This window comes from Phycodurus eques, chromosome 19 (genome assembly GCF_024500275.1).
Source record: "Phycodurus eques isolate BA_2022a chromosome 19, UOR_Pequ_1.1, whole genome shotgun sequence".
NCBI lineage: Eukaryota > Metazoa > Chordata > Actinopteri > Syngnathiformes > Syngnathidae > Phycodurus > Phycodurus eques.
This window is the reverse complement of record NC_084543.1, coordinates 18,180,336-18,205,296: the sequence shown is the minus strand read 5'-3', so window position 1 is coordinate 18,205,296 and position 24,961 is coordinate 18,180,336. Positions and strand designations below refer to the sequence as shown.

At 45.4% G+C, this 24,961-nt stretch overlaps 1 protein-coding gene across 6 annotated transcripts; it reads left to right on the top strand.

Moving 5' to 3' along the window:
* The first annotated feature begins 23 nt into the window (after window positions 1-23).
* Window positions 24-24,672, top strand: atp6v0a1b (ATPase H+ transporting V0 subunit a1b). Of its 6 annotated transcripts, none has more exons than XM_061705722.1 (22): window positions 24-125; window positions 1,026-1,158; window positions 1,304-1,382; window positions 1,526-1,623; window positions 1,971-2,099; window positions 2,188-2,270; window positions 2,499-2,625; window positions 2,703-2,785; window positions 3,431-3,524; window positions 4,570-4,782; window positions 5,663-5,813; window positions 5,957-6,096; window positions 6,186-6,349; window positions 8,133-8,223; window positions 8,316-8,434; window positions 9,258-9,474; window positions 9,744-9,851; window positions 10,454-10,561; window positions 13,456-13,473; window positions 16,617-16,734; window positions 17,328-17,499; window positions 23,639-24,672. In XM_061705722.1, exons 2-22 carry the CDS (start codon window positions 1,042-1,044, stop codon window positions 23,730-23,732), a joined length of 2,523 nt encoding a protein of 840 aa, XP_061561706.1. In that variant the 5' UTR covers window positions 24-125; window positions 1,026-1,041; the 3' UTR covers window positions 23,733-24,672. The 6 variants fall into 6 exon arrangements, 5 of the variants coding, with proteins under 5 accessions (XP_061561706.1, XP_061561703.1, XP_061561707.1 ...); XM_061705719.1 differs by having other exon boundaries at window positions 10,361-10,561; XR_009770389.1 differs by lacking the exons at window positions 17,328-17,499; window positions 23,639-24,672 and adding an exon at window positions 11,539-11,648 and having other exon boundaries at window positions 10,361-10,561; window positions 16,617-16,677.
* The last annotated feature ends 289 nt before the right edge of the window (window positions 24,673-24,961 follow it).

Genomic DNA, 24,961 nt, shown 5'->3' with positions numbered 1-24,961 from the left:
CGCGCTTTTATTTTGGTTTCACCAACGGAAGTCCGATTTGCGGCGAAGCCTCTCAAGCTTGACGCACAGTGCAGGACCGTCGCATCCCGCATCCCTCGAGCGTTGACGAATTGCACGTTTCAGCGGTAAGGAAATACAAATCAACATATTAGCTGATGTTTCATGCCGTGTAAACGTTCGTTAACATGTTGCGTGCGTTATTTGTCAAAGCCGATGTATGTCTCCGTTCATATTTGACGTGAGGATGGGAAGAAAGGCGATGTTAATAGATGTTCGGGGGTGTGGGTGGGCCCCCGTTTGAGACATAATTGACGGAGTTGCAGGTTTCCGAGCAGAAATGTGCTGCGTGCCAGTTCCAGGCGGGAGATGCTGTGACACAGATGGACGCTAGCGGCATCATGGCGTCCTTGAGTGAAGGGCAGCGCCGCAGCCGGAAGGATGCTCACGACGGATGGCCTCGGCCCTGCTTTCAGCCTCACAAGCTAGCATAGGATAGGATCTCCCCCCCCCCCCCCCCCCCCGGTCTTTTGTGTGAACGACCCAGATGAGCGGCTGCGGTATCACGGTAACAATAGAATAACAGCATGGCGTCGTCACAGTGCGAGGATGCAGGATCGGAATCTTGATTCAGGCCCCTCCCGTGTGGCGTTTGCGCGCTCCGCTCGCTCGTGTTGATTCGGGTACTCGGGGGTTCCTCGTCACATTCCGCAAAAGGCCATCCGTCCGTTTCCCGACCCCGCGTATCCTCGCCGGGGTCGTGCCCGCCGTTCCACAGACGTTTCAGGCCGATCGAAGACTCGACGTTTCCCAGGGGTGTGAGTGCGAACGGCCGCTCACCCACCGTCCTTTTGAGAAAAAGCGCTGTCGAAAATCCAGAATTGTTTGATACAGGCCTCCTGAATTTTGGGTGTGCGTCCCTATTGGCCAGTGAGACTTCGCAATGGCCACTTTGAATGTTCTTGAAAGCCATCATGTAGCTCAGCTGTCTGTGTGTGTGTGTGTCTGCTGTCTTGGGGTTCTTCCAGTTGGCTGCCTATCATCATGGGGGAGCTGTTCAGGAGTGAGGAGATGACCCTGGCCCAGCTGTTTCTCCAGTCGGAGGCTGCTTACTGCTGTGTCAGCGAACTGGGAGAACTCGGCATGGTCCAGTTTAGAGATGTGAGTAAGAATGCTCGTATTTGGTACAAAATTAAAGGCGGTCCGAACCAGCGAGCGTCTTTCCCACTCGATGTCATATACAGTTGTTGTGACGTCGACTCCCCGGAGTTTTGTCATTTTGACGACAATTCTGTCCTGTCGGCAGCTCAACCCGGATGTGAACGTGTTCCAACGCAAGTTCGTGAATGAAGTGAGGAGATGTGAGGAGATGGACAGAAAACTAAGTAAGTCACTGAGACAGCTGCGGCTCCGACCTCAGTCTCGAAAATGTCAGGGATGCAATCTGGATTTGCTTTGAACGAAGCTCCGGTCGGAGCCCGAACGCGGACACGAGCGCCCCAATGTGTTTCCTCACTCCTTGGAACAGGGTTTGTGGAGAAGGAGATCAAGAAAGCCAACATTCCGACTGTCGACACCGGAGAAAATCCCGAGGTGCCTTTTCCAAGGGATATGATTGATCTGGAGGTAAAGTCATTTGATTGAGATATTATTTAGACACAATCGGGAACCTAAACGGCACTGTAACCTTTGCAGGTGAACTTCATTTGAGCTTCTCTAAAATTCTCAAACATAGACCAGAGAATCTCTAATGAAGTTCCCCTGTAAAGGTGAGAGTGCATTTTAGGGTCACCCTGAAATGTAACCCTAAAAGCCGAATAGCCCTAACTTTTTGCGAGTAGCGTACGTTCTTTAGATTGTCGGCGTTCATCAGTTTTTATTCTTGGAACCCCCGAGGCACGCTACAAAATGGTAGCCTTTTCTATCAAACGGATGACGAATACCGAGGTGCGAGCGTCTGTTCTGCTTTTCAGGCTACCTTTGAGAAGTTGGAGAATGAATTGAAGGAGATCAACACCAACCAGGAGGCCCTGAAGAAGAACTTCCTGGAGCTGACCGAGCTCAAACACATTCTTCGTCGAACACAGCAGTTCTTTGACGAGGTTTTCACCCTTTTATAGCTCCCTACGTTGGCTGAATCGGATCACTATGACGGGGAAAAAAAAAAATGTCTTCCCAATCTTTTGATAGATGGAGGATCCCAACTTGCTGGAGGAGTCATCAGCCCTGATGGAGGGCAACGAGGGGGCCAGAGGGGCTCCGCTCAGATTGGGGTAAAGCACGAGAGGCCGTTAGTCTTCACAAGTCTGTTTCGGAAATGTTTGCGAAGGCTAACGCTTCACTCTCGACATGTTAGTGCACATAAAACAGCACAACATTGAGAAAAGGATTTACAGCGTCACTGTTGTTTGGACAGAAGAGGTCAAAAGGAAATGCTTTATGAGACATGTTTTTCTATGAATGTCAGGATCATGATTGTCACTCGTATTCTCCTTGTACAGATTTGTGGCCGGTGTGATCAGCAGAGAGAGGATTCCAACTTTTGAGAGAATGCTGTGGCGGGTGTGCCGCGGGAATGTTTTCTTACGCAAGGCTGAGATCGAGGATCCGCTGGAGGACCCCACTACAGTCAGTACGCGATAGTAAAAAGGCCACGTCCTTTATGTGGCTATTACGTTTGAAAGACACATTCTCCTCTCCAACAGGGGGACCAAGTCCACAAATCGGTCTTCATCATTTTCTTCCAAGGTGATCAGTTGAAGAACAGGGTGAAGAAGATCTGTGAAGGGTGAGTATCTTGACATTTGTTTTTTCAATGCAATTCATATTTCAGTTGCCTATCTTTTGACCATTGTTCACAATTGTCTTCAAAACATTTCTGTGACATGATTTTGGCAAAACACCCCAAAGGTCAACAATTATAGGACACTCGTCACCCTCTATTATTTTTTAAACGAGTCTGTTTTAATGGCGCGGTCCAGTATGAGTTAATAAGCCTTTTTTTGCTCCCCCCCACCCCCGCTACAGACAGGCCAATCCATTGCCGAGTATGGTTTTTTTGTTACCGTGATGACTTGGGGGGGGGGGGGGGGGGGGGGGGGGGGGGGGGGGGGGGGCGGAGTCAGGACGTTGCGACTCAGCCGGCAGTTGTTTTCGGGCAGCCCGGAGTCTAACGATGAAGTCGTCGTCTATTCTCACGCACGGAGACCGTATTTTATCGCCAAAGTGCCGAATGACAAATTGTCACTTGGCAGCTGACACACGTCGAACACAAAGAGTCTGGCGGCAGATCTTTGTCTAACCTAGCGTCCAAGTCATGGGCGCACAAATATAGGATATGTATACAAACAATTTGAAAGTCCACTTTCCATGCGATGTCCCCCCTTCAACGCAAATGATGGGAATTGACCAAGTTCCTCTGTGATCTTTCCAGTTTCCGTGCCTCTCTCTACCCTTGTCCAGAAACTCCACAAGAGAGAAAAGAGATGTTGGCTGGGGTCAACAGCCGTATCGACGATCTCCAAATGGTACATTTCTTGTTCAACGGCTTTCCCGTCACACTTTCAACGACAGCGGCAATCGGTTCAGTGCAGACTTCCACCGAGGCCAAATGAACTGAAACATTACTGCATGAGACTTTTTTTATTTTTTTAAACAAAAAAAAGGGGTAGGAATCACAGAATAACTTATGACACGATATTTTAGAGCAATATTTTTCCCGTGCAGTGATTGTGAAATAATGGGTACCGTGATTTTGGATGTATTATCAGATAGGATACACCAAGAGAGGTATTGTGTCTGAAAAATGGAAAACATGGAAAGGGTAACAATAGCCGCACGATACGTCCCACTGACAATATTTTGTTCCCCCTCTAGTTTGAAACATTCAATAAAATAAACGAGTATCAAACAAAGCATTACCTCTTGCACTTGGGAGAGGAATTACGCAAAACAGGTACTCAATCAAAACGACAAACATGAAAGATTATACAACTATTGTTGTCCAATTAACGTTCAATAATACTTTGAAAAGGGGTTTCTTACTCTTTGTTGTTCACTACAAAACAACAAATGAATCAGAAACTTTGCACAACAGTTCATTTATCTCCAGGCTCCTGCATGCTTGTTGCTCCATCCAATGTGTGACAAAATAGATTGTCGTGTAAGCGGGTCTTTTCTGCGCACTGGGTCTTATCTACAAAAGACCTTTGTCCTGCATCGAAACGTTGTGCTGCCCAGAGATTGTCCTTATTAAGTCGGGGGGGGGGAGCCTCTGTTCTGCTCGAGTGTCTGCGCTAGTCTAAGCGTGCCAAACACATCAAATATATTCCACTCGTACAATAGCACATTTGGCTCGGCTTTTCAAAGAAAGACATCATTTGCCATAGCCGTCAACTGAGCGCTTGCGGTTAGCAAATCTGTCTCACAAGTGAAGGGGTTCTGGGTTGAAATCTCAGGGTTATGGCAAAGATAGAAATCACTTTGATTGCCCCCCCCCAACTCACCAGTACGACACGCATGCAGTGATATTCATTACGACCTACCGGTAATTCCCTCGCTTTGCCGACCCAGGTTTTGAACCAGACCGAGGACCACCGTCAGAGAGTGTTGCAGGCTGCCTCCAAGACGATGCGAGTTTGGTTCATCAAGGTTCGGAAGATGAAAGCCATCTACCACACTCTGAACCTGTGCAACATTGACGTGACCCAGAAGTGTCTGATTGCTGAGGTGTGGTGTCCCGTCTCAGATCTGGACTCCATCCAGTTTGCCCTACGGAGAGGAACGGTGAGGTGTTGTTTGGTCATTTTTTTTTTTTTTATCCGTCAGTTATTTTGAATTCTGCAATTCTTGCTCCTGTAACGCAGTCTAGCCATCCTATACGTCGTAAGCATCAATGCGTGTGATTTCGTTGAACGTCGTCGCGAAGTTGCCGACGTGTTGCGTCCTTTTGCAGCGACCTGTCACATGTTGCAAATGAATGATAGTCACGAATGGTACTGTCAATGTTTGCGAAGATTCTCAAAATGAACGTATAGGAAACAATGTACCCTGTGAAGAAGAAAAACGGTTCTCCTTAATATGCTAACGCCAGGTTGGCTGCCATACACCCAGATTGAGTTCTTCCTGAGTAAATTGTTAGCCCCCTGCTTCCCGTTCAAACGTGTGCAACCTGCTTCCTGTTGTTGTGTACGGTCGGTCCCTGGCGGGTGAGGAGTTGAGATACAATTTGGGGTTGCGTTCGGAGTGTCGCTGTTAGTCAGGGTGCATTGGGTTCTCCCCATTCCGTGCAGAAGATAACGCGAAGTACATTTTTCTTTGGATAGCGCAATGATTCAGATTATGGTGTCAAAGGTTTTTTGTTTTTGTTTTTGAAATCCAGGCATCTCCCACTGGGCGTTGGCTTAACATGAATAAATAAATACATAAAAACAACAGCTACATAATGTTTACATTTGATCTATTTGATTCTAAAAGATCAGTTCAATCAATAAGTCATGACGGTACTATATTTAGATTCGAAATGACGAAATAAATTGGAACGTGTTCAGTGAAAAGGGCATTTGTCTGCGTCGACTGTACACGCAACTGTTTCTCTGGTCAGCTTCCTGCGAGTCGAGGGGAAGTTGCGGTGTTGCATGTTCATCTTTTGGATTTCATTTGATAGGAGCGAAGCGGGTCAACTGTGCCGTCAATCCTCAACAGAATGCAGAGCAAGCAGACTCCGCCCACTTTTAACAAGACCAACAAGTTCACCTCGGGCTTTCAGAACATTGTGGATGCCTATGGCATTGGGAACTACAGGGAAATCAATCCAGGTACATTGATTGATTGAAGACAGAAAAAGAGAGCTGAATTTGTTTCCATTCTGCTGTTATTTCTTTAGTTTGATGACATTTCTGTGCGGCTGTGATGGATTTAACCTCACTTCATGATATTCCCTTTTCCTGACCTGCCACAGCTCAATACACCATCATCACCTTCCCTTTCCTGTTTGCTGTCATGTTCGGTGACATGGGTCACGGCCTTCTAATGACCTGCGCCGGTCTCTATTTAGTCATCCGAGAAAGTCGCCTCCTTGCGCAGAAGAGTGACAACGAGGTATCGTCACAAGTACAGTCAGAGGAAAACTGGTTTTTGTGCTTGGATATTGGAATGACCCTGCCTACCCATCTCCTAATTCCCTGCAGATGTTCACTATGGTGTTTGCTGGTCGCTACATCATCTTGCTCATGGGGATCTTCTCCGTCTACACGGGCGTCATTTATAATGATTGCTTCTCCAAATCACTTAACATGTTTGGTTCTGGATGGAGTGTGAGGCCCATGTTTGGCGCCAAAGGAGCCAACTGGTCGTAAGTCATCTCATTCTGTGTGGACGCCGATTCTGCGCAAGTGTTCTAAACGTTGTACGCTTTCAATCCACTTTTATTGTCGGTAGTCTCGTGTTTTGTTTTTCTTGTCACGCACGTGTACGCTGGCGTATAATTCTTGTCAACACAAAAGTCAGTGAAAAGTGCCGGTTTTAACATTTCCCAATACTTTGTAACAAGCACATAACTGGACCCAAAAGCAACAAACCAAAAGCAGTAGAAGTGGTAATGACTTTCATTCAGCGCAGTAAAGTGTGCATAGAATGGCGTCCTTCAAAGCTATCGCGCAACGGGAAAGGGTCTTGTGTCGTGAAAATGGTTTCATGGCCAAAGCGCTGACCAAACTCACTAGGTTGCTGTCGGATCCACACGTTGATGGAAATAATCCAAGATTCTCTAAGTCCAAGTCGAGGCTCTCCAGGATCGGTAAGGAGTTCGCCTGGAGACAAATGCCGGAGAGTCATAAACAACAAACAAAGCAGTGAGCAGAAGGGGCAGTACGCCTCGTCAAACGGTCGGACGCCTCCATACTTGGTGGATCCGGTGCCATTTTATTCTCCTGTTAGTTGCTTTCCGGATTTGCTTTTTCTTACATTAACTGTACAGTGCAATGTTTGCCATTCTGTCATGTAGCCATGTTAAGTGCTTTGTGAGTCGTCTTTGTGGGAAAATGTTCAAGACTTATTTAGAGTAAATACTGTGGGAACACAGGTCCATGAAGTTCAGGCTAATTGCAGGTGAACAGGGGAGGGGAGTGTGATTGGCTGGTGAGTGAGGTGATCGTGCTGCAGACAAACAGGAACTGGCGGTGTTCAGGTTGTGGACTACGGGATGGATTTGGGATGTGCTGCTGCATCGTTCTGCTGGGGGACTTCAATGCTCGCGTGGGCGATGAGAGTGGGACCTGGACGGGCGTGATTGGTAAGAACCCCGAGCGGCGTTCTGTTATTGGACTTCTGTGCTCGTCACGGATTGCCCATAACGAACACCGTGTTCAAGCAGAAGGGTGTCCACACGTGCACATGGCACCAGGACACCCTAGGTCGCAGTTCGATGGTCGATTTTGCGCTCGTGTCATCGGACTTGCGGCCTCACGTCTTGGACACTCGGGTGAAGAGAGGGGCGGACCTGTCAACTGATCACCACCTAGTGGTGAGTTGGCTCCGATGCCGGTCCGACGTGGCAGGCCCAAACGTATTGTGAGGGTCTGCTGGGAACGTTTGGCGGAATCCCCCGTCAGAAGGAGTTTCGACTCCCACCTCCGACAGAACTTTGCTCATGTTCCGGGGGAGGGCGGGGGACATCGAGTCCGAGTGGCCCGTGTTCCGCAATGCTCACTAACAGAAATGATTTAGACAGATTTGTGAAGAATATTTGAGGGAAATGGGCTTTTGTGTATGTGTAGAACAAGTTTTAGATCTTTGTGCCCTGCAGTTGGCTGGCGACCAGTTCAGGGTGTAGCTCGCCTCTCTGCCGAAGATAGCTGGGATCGGCGCCCGCGACCCGAGTGAGGGTTAGGCGGTACAGAAAATGGATGGAATGGAAATGATTAGTCCAAAATTGTCACGTGAAGTCACAGCATTCCGATACAGGAGAGCAATAAGGCAAGCAGCCTGTTCTTCATTCCAGACAGACGTGTTCCGTATTTGACAGCACTTGGACAAATCACGAAAATAACATGTTCATCTTACTCAATATTTGCGGATAATTGTTCGGGTTTTTGTAATCTATTCTTGTTTATTCCCGTCTTGCTGACGCGATCAAGATTTGAAACACTCGAAGGAAACGCAGTGCTGCAGTTGGACCCAGCAATTCCTGGTGTGTTCAATGGGCCTTATCCTCTGGGAATTGACCCGGTAAATTGACTAACCAGTTTTCCTTCCATCGAAATGAAGGGAGTACAGTGATACGATGTCCTCTCTCTTCAATCCTGCTCTCATCTTCGTAGATATGGAACGTTGCCACCAACAAACTGACGTTCCTCAACTCATTTAAGATGAAGATGTCTGTCATCCTGGGTGTCATCCACATGATATTTGGAGTATCTCTCAGTCTTTTTAACCATCTGTAAGTATTACTGCCATAGCCACTGCTTTATCGTCTTCGCCAATCTTCCCTTTGTTTGTTCGTGAGCAGGATTCGAGAACAATTACAACAAATTTGCACGAACCTTCGTGGTCGGTGGCACATGTGCTCAGCACGTATCCATTACATTTAGGTGAAATGATTCCCCCCCCCCCTGTCATTTTAGTCACAATGGAATTATTCCCGAGTCAGAGAATGTAATGGTCTTGTGCTGTATTTCTGATCCTAGTGATCCTAACTTGGCTCTCATTTGACCAGAAAGTAGCCTTAAAAACAGACGGTACATTGTTTTTTATTTATTTTTTTCATTTTTGTTAGGCGTGTTAATTTTCCCTTGGCATACTGTTGTGAGTTTTTCTAGTTTATGGTCGCATTTTATGGTCAACCTTCAATATATGTGGAACATACAGAGTGCCAAAATTACTTTTTCAAGAGGCCACTGTTAGAAAAACAAACCGAAAAGACATCAAACATCAAAACACAAAACATTCATTCATTTTTATTCAAGCATCGCAGTATATATGTTTTTCTTATTTTGTGTTGTGTGTAGCATTTGCGTGCACAAAGCTTGTACTTGCCATGAACAGCCTCATTATTGTCAGAGCGCAAGCTGCATTTGCTGCAATTTGGATAGAAAAAAAACCCCAAACTCAAACACAGGACTGTGTCATTTGTCCTCGTTTTGTTAAACAGCGGTTGACATACAGGGTCTCCTTTGTAGCACAGACTTTTTAATCTAAACTATAGTATGACCATAGTCAGTTTAAAAAAAAAACCATATGTCTTGACTCAATAACCGTTGAAGGTACTTCAAGAAGCCTCTGAACATCTTCCTGGGCTTCATCCCCGAGATTGTCTTCATGTCCAGCCTGTTTGGTTACCTGGTCCTGCTGGTCTTCTACAAGTGGACCGCCTATGATGCATTCACCTCAAAAGATGCTCCCAGCCTGCTCATCCACTTTATCAACATGTGCCTCTTCAATTACAGTGACCCCACTACCAAATCCCTCTACGCAGGACAGGTGCTCTTCTCTCATCTTGTTATTCTCCCTGCTTCCTTACCCTGTCCACACACACATACACACACTCGCACAAATCCCAACAGATAACCCAGGATGAAGCAAATACAGTAATTGTCAAACATAACCACAGTCGAGCTAATGTTCTCCCAGAATCTGAGAGGTAAATTACTCCTTTTGAACATCTAGTCTAGATAATGACGACACTTGCGTTGTGCGAACACCTTTCAACGTCATCAACAGCTTGTTAACATCTCTGTCTGAATCTATAGATGGGGATCCAGGTTTTGTTGGTGCTCATTGCCCTTGCATGTGTACCCTGTATGCTGGTTGTGAAAACTATGGTGCTTCGGCGTCAGCACCTGTGGAAAAAGCACCTGGTATGTGAATTTCACGATGCCTACAAACCTGAAGCACCCTTCAAACGATTCTTCTTTGCAATATAACCGTCTTCTTCTTCTATTCTGTCTTTCAGTGTATGTTTTATTGTGTAATGCGCTTGGTTGTCGTGCCTTGAAATGACATGCTTAAAGCTTGCCTTGGAAACGCTCTGGAAATCTAGACCTAGCAATACTGAGGGCACCCTAACCGCAAAATATGTAAATTCTCCACATTATATCCACTGGATGTGTTGAACCTCCAAGAAATCGTTTCACCATGAGTAAATGCAATAGCATTCAAAAATAGTGGCATTTTACAGCAGATACATTTTTAGTCATTCAATTACGTTTAAAAATCAGTGTTATGCGTCACACAAATAATATTCATAGTTCAGATGGAAAAGCAAACTATCTGTTTAGGGTGCCACGTTTACTTGACCAGCTATGTACAGCGTGCCAACTAAGGCTTGCTTTAAGGCCGACAAAGCTCTTGTGACTTTTGTATCTAGTCACAGAAGAGGCAAGAAACCCCTGCAGAGAATCTAGAGCAATCTTTAGAGCGAACAGGCGTGTCCTCATCATGCACCGGACTCACCCAACAGGGCACGCAGAAGTTTGGAGGGGTGCGGGTGGGCAACGGGCCCACGGAGGATGAGGCTGGGATCATGGACCACGACCAGCTCTCCCAGCACTCAGATGAGGCAGATGAGGTGAGCGCATGAAATCACTTATTTGGCCCACTGTTGCTGGCAGTCTCTCAAAGATCTCCAAGATTTAAGATATTTTTTTATTGAGGGCATGAGTGTGCTTGTTTTACTTTGTAGTTAAGAAAGCAGCGAATTTGATTGAGGTGCAGGCAGACGGACACGCAAGCGCCGCAGACGTGCGTGGTGAATGGGACGCGTTTCATGCGTTTCCTTAATATGTGAACAGCGTGCATCAAACCCTCTGAATTCAATTCATCCATCCAATGTCTTTACCGCCTATCCTCACTAGGGTCGCGGGCTGCTGTAGCTTATCCCAGCTATCTTCGGGCGGGAGGCGGGGTACAGCACGGACTGGTCTTGCAGCCTCACACACTCGAGCAAATCAGTTTTCTTTTTTCCGCCTTGTCAAAGACTATCAATGTGCCACTCGCATGCGGTATTTAAAGGGAATGAGAGGAGCCACTTTGACTGGACAGGATTCAAGTCAGCTGTTAAATGCGTTGGGATACGCCAGCCCGTACAATTACCCCCTTGCAGAGTTATGCCAAGCACAGGGCTGGATTTACGGCAGTGACGAAAACAGAATCCAAAGTTCGGAGCTCTTTTTCACCATTCCAGTTGGCTGGATTGTTTGGACATGGCTAAAACCAAGCCCAAGTACACACTTGGGCTTCTTGGCATGAGTCGGCCCTCCCCGACTAATACAGGGTGGGGCAGAAAGGACAGATGTTTTTTGAAAAAGTCACAAAATAATAAATGTTAGCTATACAATAATAAATGTCAGCTATAGCATTTGACGATAATCATCGACGGTCACGTGGCGTTTGAAGGCGTCGATAGAAGTTTACCTTGCACTCTCTCCAACGTGGCTCTGTTGATTTGGTCTACGATCTTCCGTCTTGTTTGATCTGTGATACTGTGAGCTCCGAGCATCACGCTGAGATGATAGATAACTTCTTTGTGCCTGAATTACGATGCAGACGTGCCTATCTGACGTGGGCGGTTTCAGCAGGATGGGGTGATGGCCCACACAGCCAGCGCATCAATGGCCGCTCTTCGTCCTCTTTTTCGGTGACACCCTCATTTCCAGGTTTGCTGACACTCCTTGGGCCCCTCGGTCCCCTGATTTGTCCATGTGTGATTATATTTTGTGGGGACACCTCAAGGCACATAGACCTCGTACACTGGACGAGGTGAGGCTATTCTCGCGGGACGGGAGTCACCCAAACCAACAGAGCATGTTGGAGAGCGTGGAAGCCAACTTCCATCAACGCCTTCAGAAGTGCATCACTGAAAACGGACACCCCGTGATGAATGTTGTTTGCCACACTTGATTCTGTCAAATGCTATTTCAATACGCATTACACAATACACATCGATGTCAATCCAATTTCTTTGCACCTACCATTTATTAGTTTGACTTTTTCAAAAACGTCTGTCCTTTCTGCCCCGCCCTGTATAAGTACTGAGTGCCTTCGTCCCATCAGTGGCTAATCAGCGCAATCGCAAGTTACTTAGTAATAATAACTTTCCACTTTCCACCCACCTCTACCTCGACAGCGTGCTGTTAGCCATCAAGCTCGGTCTACAACCTGGAAGAAAATGCACCTTCCCTGAAATGTTATGTGTTTTGTGTTATTTGAGCCACAGCGTCTCTGTTGTGTGGACCCACATGCGGCGCGCGGAGTGAGGCGAAGGCGAATTGGATACCTCCTCCGCCATTCTTTGAGCATGCTACCGACTAGTAGCGAGTGGGTAGTAGCCAATAGCGGGCTCGCGTACCGGCGCTCCGGCTGTCCAAGATGCCACAACCTCGCGGCATTCTTCACGCGTGGGTCCACACAACAGCGACACTGCAGGGAAATGTAAGTGCTTATTACGTTCACTAGCCCGTCAACTAACACGCTAGCAAGTTAACGAGCGAGCAAGCTAACAAGAAATAATTCAATTCCAGAGTTCGACGGTTGCCATCTTAAAAACTGTTAACTGTCCAGACAATTGTTCTTTCATACAGTGACATCCTTAAATGTGGAAACAAATGTAAAGATAGCTTGTTTGTATGATGTAAAAACAAGGAATCACCCTTTTAGTCAAGGCATGTTGGAAAGATCCACCTATCGGAAGTGCCACAGCGCAGTAACATGCAACACACCCTATATACAATATTACATTCTGATCGTGTTTTCTCCCGGTAGTAGGGGGAGATGGTGCAATGTGGGCTTTCAAATAGAAAGGGAGGCCTGCGGTGGACCAGTGCAGATAAGAGTCGGATTTTCCATTTCAGAAACATAAACACTGAGGTGTTTTTCATGAGAACCAGGGAACGGAATTTCTGAAAATACCACCCAGTTGACTCCCGAGGTTCGGTGTCCCCCACGTCTGATGCATAGTACATCTGAGTGTTTGTGTTGTGATAACATATTGCATAACTGTAATTGAACAAGATGACATTCATCGCCGTTTTTTCCAAGCCGGCAATATTCCATGTCAACATGCTTATCGACGGGAAAGGAGAGATTAAGGGCTTGAAAAAATATTGTCTTAAATCCCTACTTACCAGTCACTCAAAAATATTAGACTAGCAAACACTCCAAATGTTCCACAAACACTCAATTTCCCAAATGCATTTTATGAGCACTGCTCACTGATCTGTAAATGGTGCGCACTTTCCACTCCAAATGTCTGCTCGCAAATTATACGTGTTCGTTACATTTCTGAATTCATGTACAAGTGATTCCCTCGTTACTTGTCTTTATATTAACATTTGGTGAGGTTTAAGGAGTTGTTGTTGTTGTTTTTTGGGGGGGGGGGGGGGGGGGATTATGAAAGATAATGCAAGGAGCACACATGAGTTACCAAACTCTGACACTAATCTTTGACCTTTGCTTATTTTCAAGCATGCCGAGGAAGAACCGGTAAGAGACTCTGTGCGCTATTGCAGCGTGCTTGACTGCTGCCATGCAGATCTGTACTTTTGTCCTGTTTTTTTTTCAACTCTGTAAAAGACCTGTCCTAACTCGTCTAACTATAATGTGCATTCAGTCCAACAAAATAGTGTGACTCACTGTGCCAGAGACTGCACTCAGGTCCAGCAGGACTAACACAGAAAGCCTCTGTGCATCCATATTGGACCAGAAGTTATTGCCAACCTTGACCAGATCGAGTCGAGTCTCCGGACTATGATTGGACCCTAGTGAGGATAACTGATATAGAAATTGGATGGGTATATTGATTGATGTGTTCAAACAAATAAAACCAGGAACAAAAACACGACCATAGTTAGATTCCTTTACAGTTCCCATAGTCGGCTATAGCCGACCAGCTGTAAATATTCTACATCGCCGGTGGCTTGTACCTCGGAGACAATGAACCATAATGTATTTTGCCATGACATCATGCAGTACTGGCTGGTTTTGTTTTCTCAAGCCACTTACTTTGGAGACCCTTTGAATGGGAACAATGAAGCTGCTTCCATGAACTCAATTCCATGAGTCCAGGAACAAAAGACACGCTTGGAAAACGGAAACCCGGCCAGCACCGAGCCAAATTCAGCAACAGCGCCGTAGAGCCGTAGCCCTGCCCACTTTACACAGGAAAGGCTTGTCTTGTTCCAGGGAGGGGGGGGGGGGGGGGGGGAGTGAATGAAGGAACAATACACAAACACGTCCAGCTCTACGATCCTGCGGGACAAACGCAATCGAACAAGATTTGCTACAAAATTGACATTTGTTTTGTCTCAGTTGAAATGTTTGCACATTAACCACCGCAATTTACGGTACATTTTGAACATGAAGTTAAACGGAAATCAAACACTCCAGTAAAAACATTGATGCAGTATCTTGGAATGATTGGGGCATTCCCACCCCCAAAGTTGACCTCGTGGATATCCTTTTCAAAATCAACCAGCCTCAGGGTGTTAAACATTTTTGTTAGTTGCCTAGAATGTAACATCTTGTATTTGGCTCATTTTCATATCATTTGATCAACAACAGTAAACATCTTTTCATAATTGAGCACATTTTTTTCACAGCCACGCTTTAAGCTCTATTTTCAAAAAGTTAGTGATGATAAACAACTTTAGGCATTCATAGTAAAGGCAATCCTTATTGACAGAGCAAAAGGTGGCGGCCCATTGAAGTGTACTTGTTTTTATCACGGTAGAGACAAAAGTACATCAGGGTAAAGACTTAAACAACTTCATAAAAATCATATGAGTTGCACTTCAACCTCTGCGGATACTAGTGCATAAATGATCCTAACAGCTCATTAAACCCATTACACTCTTTTCTTTATACAATCATAATAACAGTAACAACACTGTAGTAGTTGAGACACTTTCACAAATTCACACATATTCATTCATATATCAGAAATGATAGCATTTATTTTTGGTGTCGACTATCGTGCGAATGGAAAATAGCTGCCTCCTCCTTCAGCTCAGTTCCCGCTCGTGTATTGCGACAACATAATGAGGCTCTTTCCAGTTTCATTCATGGTAAAGACAGCATGAGAGACAAAGACGGACCATTTGTAAAATAAATGAAAAAAGGCGACATTTTGGCATGACAAGTTTGAAAAATATTGCATGAGAATATTTTTTTTCTTAGAGACAATTACAACCTTTAGATGGATAACAACTGCCGATAATTCAAATGCCGTACTGTCTCGTGTGCGACGCGCACCCATGTATAATACGCACCCCCAAAGTTGTCCTCAAACTTCTGGAAAACCCTTCTATGTATAATGCATTTTTAGAATGGAAGATTTTGCTTCTGCCCACATGATCAAAACATGAAGTATCTGTATTTTGTTAGTTTTTTTTCAAATAATTATTCCGAAGTTAAGCACTTTATTTGAACACGTAATCCTTCCCCACCCCCCATTTACTTGCTCTTATTTTGAAATTCACAGCCCTGCTTTTATTTAGTAAATTAGAAAACACACAGGCAGAATTTGTAAGACGGGTACAATTCTTGAAAGACAACACGAAGGACCAGACACGTTTCATTTTATTTTAATGGCATTCAAATTCAACAGTCAAGCACTTCAGAAAAGCATTATCATGAAACAAAACATCACCATAAAGAAATGAATGATGGTGGTTGTTCAGTCAGTCATATTTACAAAAACAATATTTCACAAATTATGTAAACTTATGAGCACAACTGTACATATATGCAGTCATACGTACCGTACCCCCTGTCATATTGGAATGAGAGTGTAGGCTACACTTTTTTTATATATATATATAACCAGTAGGTGGCGGTGGCATTTTGGAATGAAAGTGTACAGCTTTTTCATAACCACTAGATGGCGGCATACATTTATAAATTGTGAAACTTTTTTTCCCTTTTGCCCCTATGCCAATGTATAATGCGCACTATTGACTTTTGACAATTTTTGGGGGGAGTGGGAAAAATGCGCATTATACACGACAAATTATGGTACTCACATCTGTCAAACGAATTGATTTTCGAATGGAGATTCAGCGGGCCATGTCTTTACCGTTATTGATGAAATTATATGGAAATGACCCATTTAGACTTTGAAAAAATAATGGAAGCACATTTGCAGGCGGCTGCTGGCATTATTCCACTAAACTGCTGCTTAGTGGAATCGATCGAAAGTCATAGTGTGTCAATGAAAAGTACCTACTGCTTAAAATACACACAGAAAGATACAGAGTGGTCTTATGCGTCTTGTGTATATATATATATATATATATATATCGTGCAATGGTTCAATTCATTGCACTTACTCATGAATCCACAGAAAACAGATCACCAAAGAGCAAGTCTACTGGTGGTCTGTTTGCACTCTTAACCAATTGAAGGTGTGTACCGTGGCATCTTGTGCGCGTGGAAAAAACTACTGCGTGATGTTTGCCTTGGTCGAACAAGGTGTAAAAAGACTGCTGTTGCACAGTAAACAAACCAAGACTTTGGGATTTTGTTTTTTTGTGTTCCCGCTAAAAGTAAAAAACCGTCAACGATATTATAAAAAAAGAATCATGCGATTGCATGCGAGTGATCTTTTTCTTTTTTTCCCTCTCCAACAGTTTGACTTTGGTGACGTGGCTGTCCATCAGGCCATCCACACCATAGAATACTGTCTGGGATGCATCTCCAACACGGCCTCTTATCTCCGACTGTGGGCCCTCAGCTTGGCTCATGCCCGTGAGTATAAACGCACACACTTTCTCCGCTGGTGCCTCGAGATACGAGTGGCCCGACTTACAAGTTCCTCAAGATACGTTGTTCGAACGATGTGAATGAAATATTATGATAGAGTAAGTTGTTTAGCCCCATACTTGATTTATAACCCGATTCAGAGGTGTGTCTCTCAGGACCTTCACGTATGCCGGGGGTCCTCGGTTTACGACGGTACCGGCACGGAACGTTTCGAGGTTACGAACAGCAAGTAACTAGTTTGAGAATACAACCTCAACCGCATGATAATGACAAGATGGCATGCTCAGTTACCACTGTGCTCACTGTTTTTCCTACAAATATTGACTGTAATTACGGTTACTGCTCGCGGCGTGGTGGCCGACTGGTGAGCACATCTGCCTCACAGTTCGGAGGGACCCGGACTCAAATCCGGCCTCGCCTGTGCGGAGTTTGCGTGTTCTCATTTCGTGATAAACGAGGAAGTAGAACCAGAACGCCGTCGTAAAGCAAGGATCGACTGTTTAGTAGATGTATTTTGAAGAATGGAGTGCACGACTAATTATGTTGGTTTCCATCCATCTGTATCTGCATGCATTTAGAGCTGTCAGAGGTGCTCTGGTCCATGGTAATGCACCTGGGTTTGTCCTCCCGGAGCGGCGGAGGTTTCTTTGGCCTCACCATCGTCTTTGCGGCGTTCGCTACCCTCACAGTTGCCATTCTGCTCATTATGGAGGGGCTGTCTGCCTTTTTGCACGCCCTGCGTCTTCACTGGTGAGAAGCAAACACGGCCACATTTGTTCAGTTCATTTCAGAGTACGAGGGCTCACGTAAGCCCACGCGATGCATCCTGCTCTGACAAAAAACATACACAGCGAGCTGTCATTTTTCACCTCTCGAACCAAGTATCTCTGCCAAAGTTGTCGTTCTCTCGCTTTTGACAAGCACATGAAGAATGAACGGAACACGAAACATTCCCGACCCAAAGTGGTTTACCCAACCGTGAGCTCACGGGACTGAAAATAACTGAAAGCCCCGTCGACATCCATCACCTCCTTGCACCGTCTCTGCCACACTGATACAACCTGCACCACTGAGTAGACGCAAGTCAAACATTCGCCCAGTAAAGGACACTATCAACACTGCCGGAACGTAAAGAATTGATGACAGTGAGTTCCACGTTGAAATACTTGGAACAGTTATTTTTGGGTTAGTGTAGGCACCAAAAGAAAAGCAACCTCTCAAGTCTATCAATTAATCAACCAATCTATCCATCTATGGACGAAGGAAACCACCGGTGTATTAAGTAGGCTTTACACGATCGGATTTTTGGGGCCGATCAGCGAGTTTAAAAAAACGATAACCGATCACAAGATGGAGGAACGTGTCTGTTTAAATGACCTGTTCATTTACTGTATACACTCGCGTACTTAATTGCTCAAAACATTCTATTTACAATAAATACTGTATCTTTGTTCGTCTATTTATGCCAGTCATGCATCAAGACAGACAGAACAAATGAATGGTCCAAAGAAAAGAAAACAAAACAAAACATGAACTCAGGGGAAAGAAGAAGAAGCGGACGGTTTTAGACAGGCCAAGTCAATCTCCAGACTTAAACGCTATAGAGCATGCATTTTAGAGCCAATTGAAAGGAGTGATCCCAGAAACAAACAACAACACAGCTGAAAGTGGCTACTGTAAAAACCTTCGAAAGCATCAGAAAATAAGCCAGATAGTGTCTCGCGTTAGCAGCTCACATTAGCCATTGACGAGCGTATACGAGCAGGACCTCATTGCCTCTTCAGCCTCTACATAGAGTATGTGCGCCCCTTAGTCCCTCTGGCTTTCAGCTCATGGCTCAGTGTTGCAGGAGAATGCTGCAGAATGTTTACTTGGTTACTAAATCAAAAGCATATCAGCCCCACAGGTATCTGCAGCCTGTTTCGTCCAACTTGACAGATGCCGTACATCTGTAACCCTATACGTCAGTCCATACGTTGCGCTCCTCGGAGGAGAGCGCCGCGGAGTGTTCCTCGGTTAATAAAGCAGAAGCGTGTCAGCTCAACAGGTATCCGCCAAGTTTAAAAAGAGTCCCGGAGTATTTTTCGCGGATATGAGTGAATGGAAATAGTTGTGCTCAGAATTAACAGCAGTCAACGTTGACCCTCTGCTTTGGTGCCCGCTCTTCACACGCACACGCCGATGACTTGTCTACACGTATACGCACAAAAGGCGACGGGGCCGGAGGGGTGTGTGTAAGGAAGAGGGGTTTTTCCATCTCCACACACGTGTGGGGAGTTCAGATGAGAGGAGCTCTCATTTCTTTCCACAGTTTAAGTGTTGCCCTCTCACGGCTCTGGTAGACCAAATATTTGCCACGGGTTGGAGACATTCCTGGGCAGCTCCCCTCACTCACTCAGGCCAGAGACTGGATGGAACTGATGCCCCACTCTTAATGTTTTTCCATCCAATTGAAGACATCAGATGTAATAATCATATTAACTTCAATTTATATAGTGCTGCGATCGGCCGGCAACCAGCCCACGGTGTACCGCGCCTCCCGCTCAAAGTCAGCTGGGATAGGACGCCAGTCACTCGAACAGATTGCGTGCACTGTTGGTAGTAGGCGTGTTGCGTGTGGCATACTCGGATAGCAATATTTTCCCGAGATCCCAAATAGCAGGCGTTAAATTGTGCGTTGACTCACTCTAAAAGGCACACATGCTGTTGGCAACGTGTCAAGCGGTGGAGACCGCCGTATTTAAAGGAGGGTTTTGCATTTTTTGGTAGTTCTGATGGTTTTCATGACAGAACATTTGGGAAGAGCGCCGCAAGGGACAAAATTAAATTGGAAGTGATGGAATTTCAAGTGTTCGTGGTAGACGAAGATATTACCGAGTTACCGAAAAGTCTGATCGTTTTGGAGAAGTCAGCGACCACATAAAGGTCGTGTTTTGTTTGGTTGAACTTGTCTGAACTGTATGGCAATTGGATGGTTCTGTCCACTTTGCACAATATTCTCTCTGACACCACACCCAAAAACGGCTCTGGGAGAGGCCATCGGCAGGTTTTCGCAGTGTGCTCAACCGGGATGCGCTGAAATGCAGAGTTGAAAGGAGTTTTGTCATCGTTGATATGGCACGACTCCTTCTTGTGACGGCAAGTCAGATCGAAATCAGGGCTGTCAAACGCACTCACACACGGTGCCAAAACTGAAAGCACGCTTTAGGTTGCGGATCGAACAGAATAGACACTTTATTAAAAAAAAGAAATCAATTCAAACCTAAATGTGAATTGAAACGGACAGAATAACGAGCTACAATTATACCAATTCAAAATAGGAACATGCTGCCAAAACAAACCCCCCCCCCCCCCCCCCCCCCCCAAACCCAACTATGAATATAATTGACAAAAATATTTGTCAAAAAATATACATTTATTTTAGTAAAAGCCAAACTAATTACAAATCAAAACAAAGTTTCTTGACTCATAAGCCGTTTTTGTCGGAGTCGGACACTTGGCATCTTTTCTTGGAAACAACTATTGTTATGCTCGGGGAAATGTTCTGCGTTGTCAAGATTCCCAAGGTCAGCGAGGCAGGCAACTCCTACGTGATTGAACCGATCCCCAAAAACAAAAGATATGTGCTACCGAACATCACGGATCACGGGTAGCGGATTATTTGGTAAGGCAGCTGTTGCACCGCGTCATAACGGGATTAGTTTACGTCATCGGCGCCTTAAAACGATAATGTCGCACGTTTGGGAATTTGGAGGAGGAAGAGTTTCCGAGCATGCTCGCCTCTCATCCCAATCATCACATTTGACTATTATCATGCCTCTTTAATGTGTTCTTTGTACACACATGGCGTAATGGTGTTAAACGGTGTCCTTTTTAGTCGGGTACACTTCCATTATTGCTACTTTTATCGGCGGTGAATCCAACATCCTAAGTTGCAATATTCGACACGCTATTATCGACACACTGGTCACCTATTGGCTGACTTTTTTCCAATTTTTGTTCCCATCCGTTTGACTGTCCAAAATCTCCCGGTATGCTGAAGCATGAAAAGTTGCTTTCACCGGAGCTCAGGCGTTAATGTTTGGGACATTTCCAACTATGTGGGAACAGTTTGGAGACGGCCCCTTCCTGTTCCAACATGATTGTGCATCAGTGCAAAAAAATCAAGGTTCATAAAGACACGGATGGGAGAATTTGATATCCCTATAGAACACTTTTGGGTGAATTAAAGCGGAGCCTGAGAGCCAGGCCTTCTTGAACAACATCAGTGTCTAAGTTCACAATTTGTGCTTCTGGGAAAATGGTCATAAATTCCCATAAACACACCACTCCAACTACTTTTAATAGGACAACTTTTCAGTTGAGGTCAGCACACTGCTAGGTAGCGCCTTATGTTAAATGCACTGCTGCGGGGTTTACGTCCCTGCCTGGTTTGTGGCGGCGGGCCCATCTCCCACACTCGGGGGCGGGTAATGGGTGCTGGCTGGAATGTAGGGGGGTTCCAAGGTCGGTGCTGCGGGCCTGGGGCGGGGCGGCCCTCTTGGTCTGCGGTTGTCCTGCCTAATGGGCCCGACCTGCAGGAGCCGTGCCTCTTAATCACTCGTAATCGTGTTCGACCTACATTTAGTTGCGTACACTACAAAGACAAGATATTGAATGTTCAAACTGATAAACTTGATTGTTTTTAGCAAATAATCATGAACTTAGAATTTTATGGCTGCAACACGTTCCAAAAAAGCTGGGACAGGTGGCAAACAAGTTGAGGAATGCTCATCAAACACCTGTTTGGAAAATCCCACAGGTAAACAGGCTCATTGGGAACAGGTGGTTGTCATGATTGGGGAGAAAAGGTCCATAATATCATCAACCGGTTGAAAGAATCTGGACAAATCACTGCATGGAAGCGGCGAGGCCGAAAACCAACATCGAACGCCCGTGACCTTCGATCCCTCAGGCGGCACTGCGTCAAAAACCGACATCAATGTGGAAAGGATATCACCGCGTGGGTTCAGGAACACTTTCTGAAAACCAATGTCAGTCAATACAGTTCGGCGCTACGTCCGGAAGTGCAACTTGAAACTCTACTATGCAAAGCAAAAGCCATTTATCAACAGCACCCAGAAACGCCGCCGGCTTCTCTGGCCCCCGAGCTCATCTAAGATGGACCGACGCAAAGTGGAAAAGTGTTCCGTAGTCCGACGAGTCCACATCTCAAATTGTTTTTGGAAATTGTGCACGTCGTGTCCTCCGGGCCAAAGAGGAAAAGAACCACCCGGACTGTTACGGACGCAAAGTTCAAAAGCCAGCATCTGTGATGGTATGGGGCTGTGTTAGTGCCAATGGCATGGGTAACTTACACATCTGTGAAGGCACCATTCATGCTGAAAGGTACATACGGGTTTTGGAGAAACATATGCTGCCATCCAAGCGACGTACTTTTCATGGACGCCCCTGCTTATTTGAGCAAGACAATGCCAAACCGCATTCTGCACGTGTTACAACAGCGTGGCTTCGTTTTAAAAGAGTGCGGGTACTAGACTGGCCTGCCTGCGGTCCAGACCCGTCTCCCGTTGAAAACGGGTGGCGCATTATGAAGCGTAAAAGACGACAACGGAGAACCCGGACTGTTGAACGGCTGAAGCTGTACATCGAGCAAGAATGGGAAAGAATTCCACCTACAAAGCTTGAACAATTATTGTCCTCAGTTCCCAAACGTTGATTGAATGTTGTTCAAAGAAAAGGTGATGTGTAACAGAGTGGTAAACATGACCCCGTCCCAGCTTTTGTGGAACGTGGGGCAGCCATAAAACTCTTAAGTTAATGATTATTTGCTAAAAACAAAGTTGATCAGTTTGAACATGAAATATCTCGTCTTTGTAGTGTATTCAATTCAATATAGGTTGAACAGGATTTGCATAAAATTGTATTCTGTTTTTAACTTTAACACAACATCCCAACTTCATTGAAATTGGGGTTGTATCATGACTTACCTTCCTCATCTTGTTTACAGTTTGTCTTTTGTCTTCTTTTCTCACTCCCCTCTAGAAATATTGTTCTGTTGGACTGCGATTGTCAACAAATATCCATTATAATACTCAGAAACCACAGCGGCAGCTTACAAACTCCACTGTGGCACAGTAAAACTGTTCTGGCGTAAAAGGGATACAGATCCTCCATTCTGCTTGACCTAACAGCTGAACCGGACAAAAAAAAAAAAAAAAGAGGAAGGCGAGGCAGGAGAGCAAATACTTTGGCAACTAGCTGACTAAATACTTTCTTGCCCCGCTGTGTGTGTGTGTGTGTGTGTATATATATATATATATATATATATGAAATTACAAAGGGACCTTTTTTTTCCATTTCTCCATGCCAGCAACATATGAACAATGAAATGCTCTTCCATTCGATGCCAGAAGGTACACGTATTGTTTTGCTTATTGCCGTGTTTGTTAGTCAGCGAGCGGAATTCTGCAAAATATGTTGTCAATTTCCATGGACCTTTAGGAGGAAGAAGCCTTTGAAATGTTGCCGCAAATCCTGATGAAAATACCAATCGAAATACCAAATACCAAAACAGCATCGACGTTGTTGACAGTTTTGCTTTGAATCATCATCCGATCTGAAAGCTTGTGCTTGTCACTCACTCGTTCATGTCATGTCATTCGGGCCCGAGATTTGACCAAACGGTGAAACAAAACAACCAGGTTCCAATGCGAAGGTCAGCCCAAAGAAATTGTTGAAAAGAATGTTATCCCGTGTAATGATGATGATTGCGATCAAATACACTGTAAATAGGTGCCGTTTTTCTCCTCGCGTTGAGACCTTTTCCACATTGATGAAACCCTCCACACTGAGCGCATGCTTTTTTCTGCTCAATTGCTTCTTTCAGGGTGGAGTTCCAGAACAAGTTTTATTCCGGCCAGGGCTTCAAGTTTGTCCCCTTTTCATTCGAGAGCATCCTGGATGGAAGAGTTGACGAATGACCAGTCGGAGTCCTGAGTCGTCACTCCTTTTTCCCTTCCCCCCTTTTCCGGTGTGTGAGTGCGCATGAACCCTCGTGCAACCCTCTGTCTCCCTCTAGTGGCAAATCCTCACCCCCCAAAATTGCTGGTGTGTGTGGTATTAGTATACATATTGTAAAAACATTTCCAATGGGACTGCGGTACTCATACTGGAACCCATTGTGCTGGTATAATGTCCCCCCCCCCTTATCTAGCAGATTTCCTTTTATTTATGGATTTATTTGTCATGGCTTCAGTGATGCTTGTGAAATAAGGTGCAATTTCCTGTTGTGAGTGTCGATTGTCCAATGTTTTGGATACGGAAAGGTACAAGTGCAACACGTCTGGACACAGACTGTGGAAAAACTTGGGTCAGGTCCACTTACTTCATGGAAATAACAGAGACCGACATGCGCCCGTGGAAACGCCCAGTCGTCCCTTGCGCTGTAAATTCCGAGTGCCGTTGGAATGAAAATGAGCGGCACGAGGAAACGCGCTTCGAATGGGAAGGGGCAGCATAACATTGTGAGTGTCGTGGACTGCGCGGGGGGGGCTATTCTGAGACCGCAAAACAGGTTACAGCATCTTTGGCGAGATTGAGCAATACCCGGTGTCTCCTGCATGTCTCGTGTGTAAATTGTGGACGACAGTTTGTCGTTAGGCGATCATCTGTGCGGCGTGAAATTAAATGTACCCAAATGAGAAGAAGACTTTGCTCGTGCGAAACCCCGCCACGCCCCCGGCCACGATGTTCATTCCATGGGAAAGGAGCGACGATTAGACAGGGAGCAACAAAACCCCCAAATCCTGGGTGTCGCACAGGCTCTCGAAATCGAAAATACAACTCGCGCGCTGGTAAATTATCGGTGATGTGGAAGCTCGATGTGTGTGTGCGATCAATAATAAAGAGTTGAGGTTTCGAGTTAGATGGTCTTTCTTGTCTTCCACGGGCTTCGAACCTCGATTTATGTTCGTCTGAATAATTCTTCATTCGCGGCCATACATGCACATGCTCATGTATTGTTCATATGCTTGATGAGTGTATTATTTGTAGCTGCAGTGAAGTCGGGGCCCTCTCTAAATCGGCCTCATTAGAGACAAACAGCCATATTGAAAAACAAAAACAAATATAGTATTTAAGAAAACGATAAGCGTGCAATAATTGCACTTTCAACATTCTCAGATTTTTTTTTTTTTTTTTTTGCTATTGT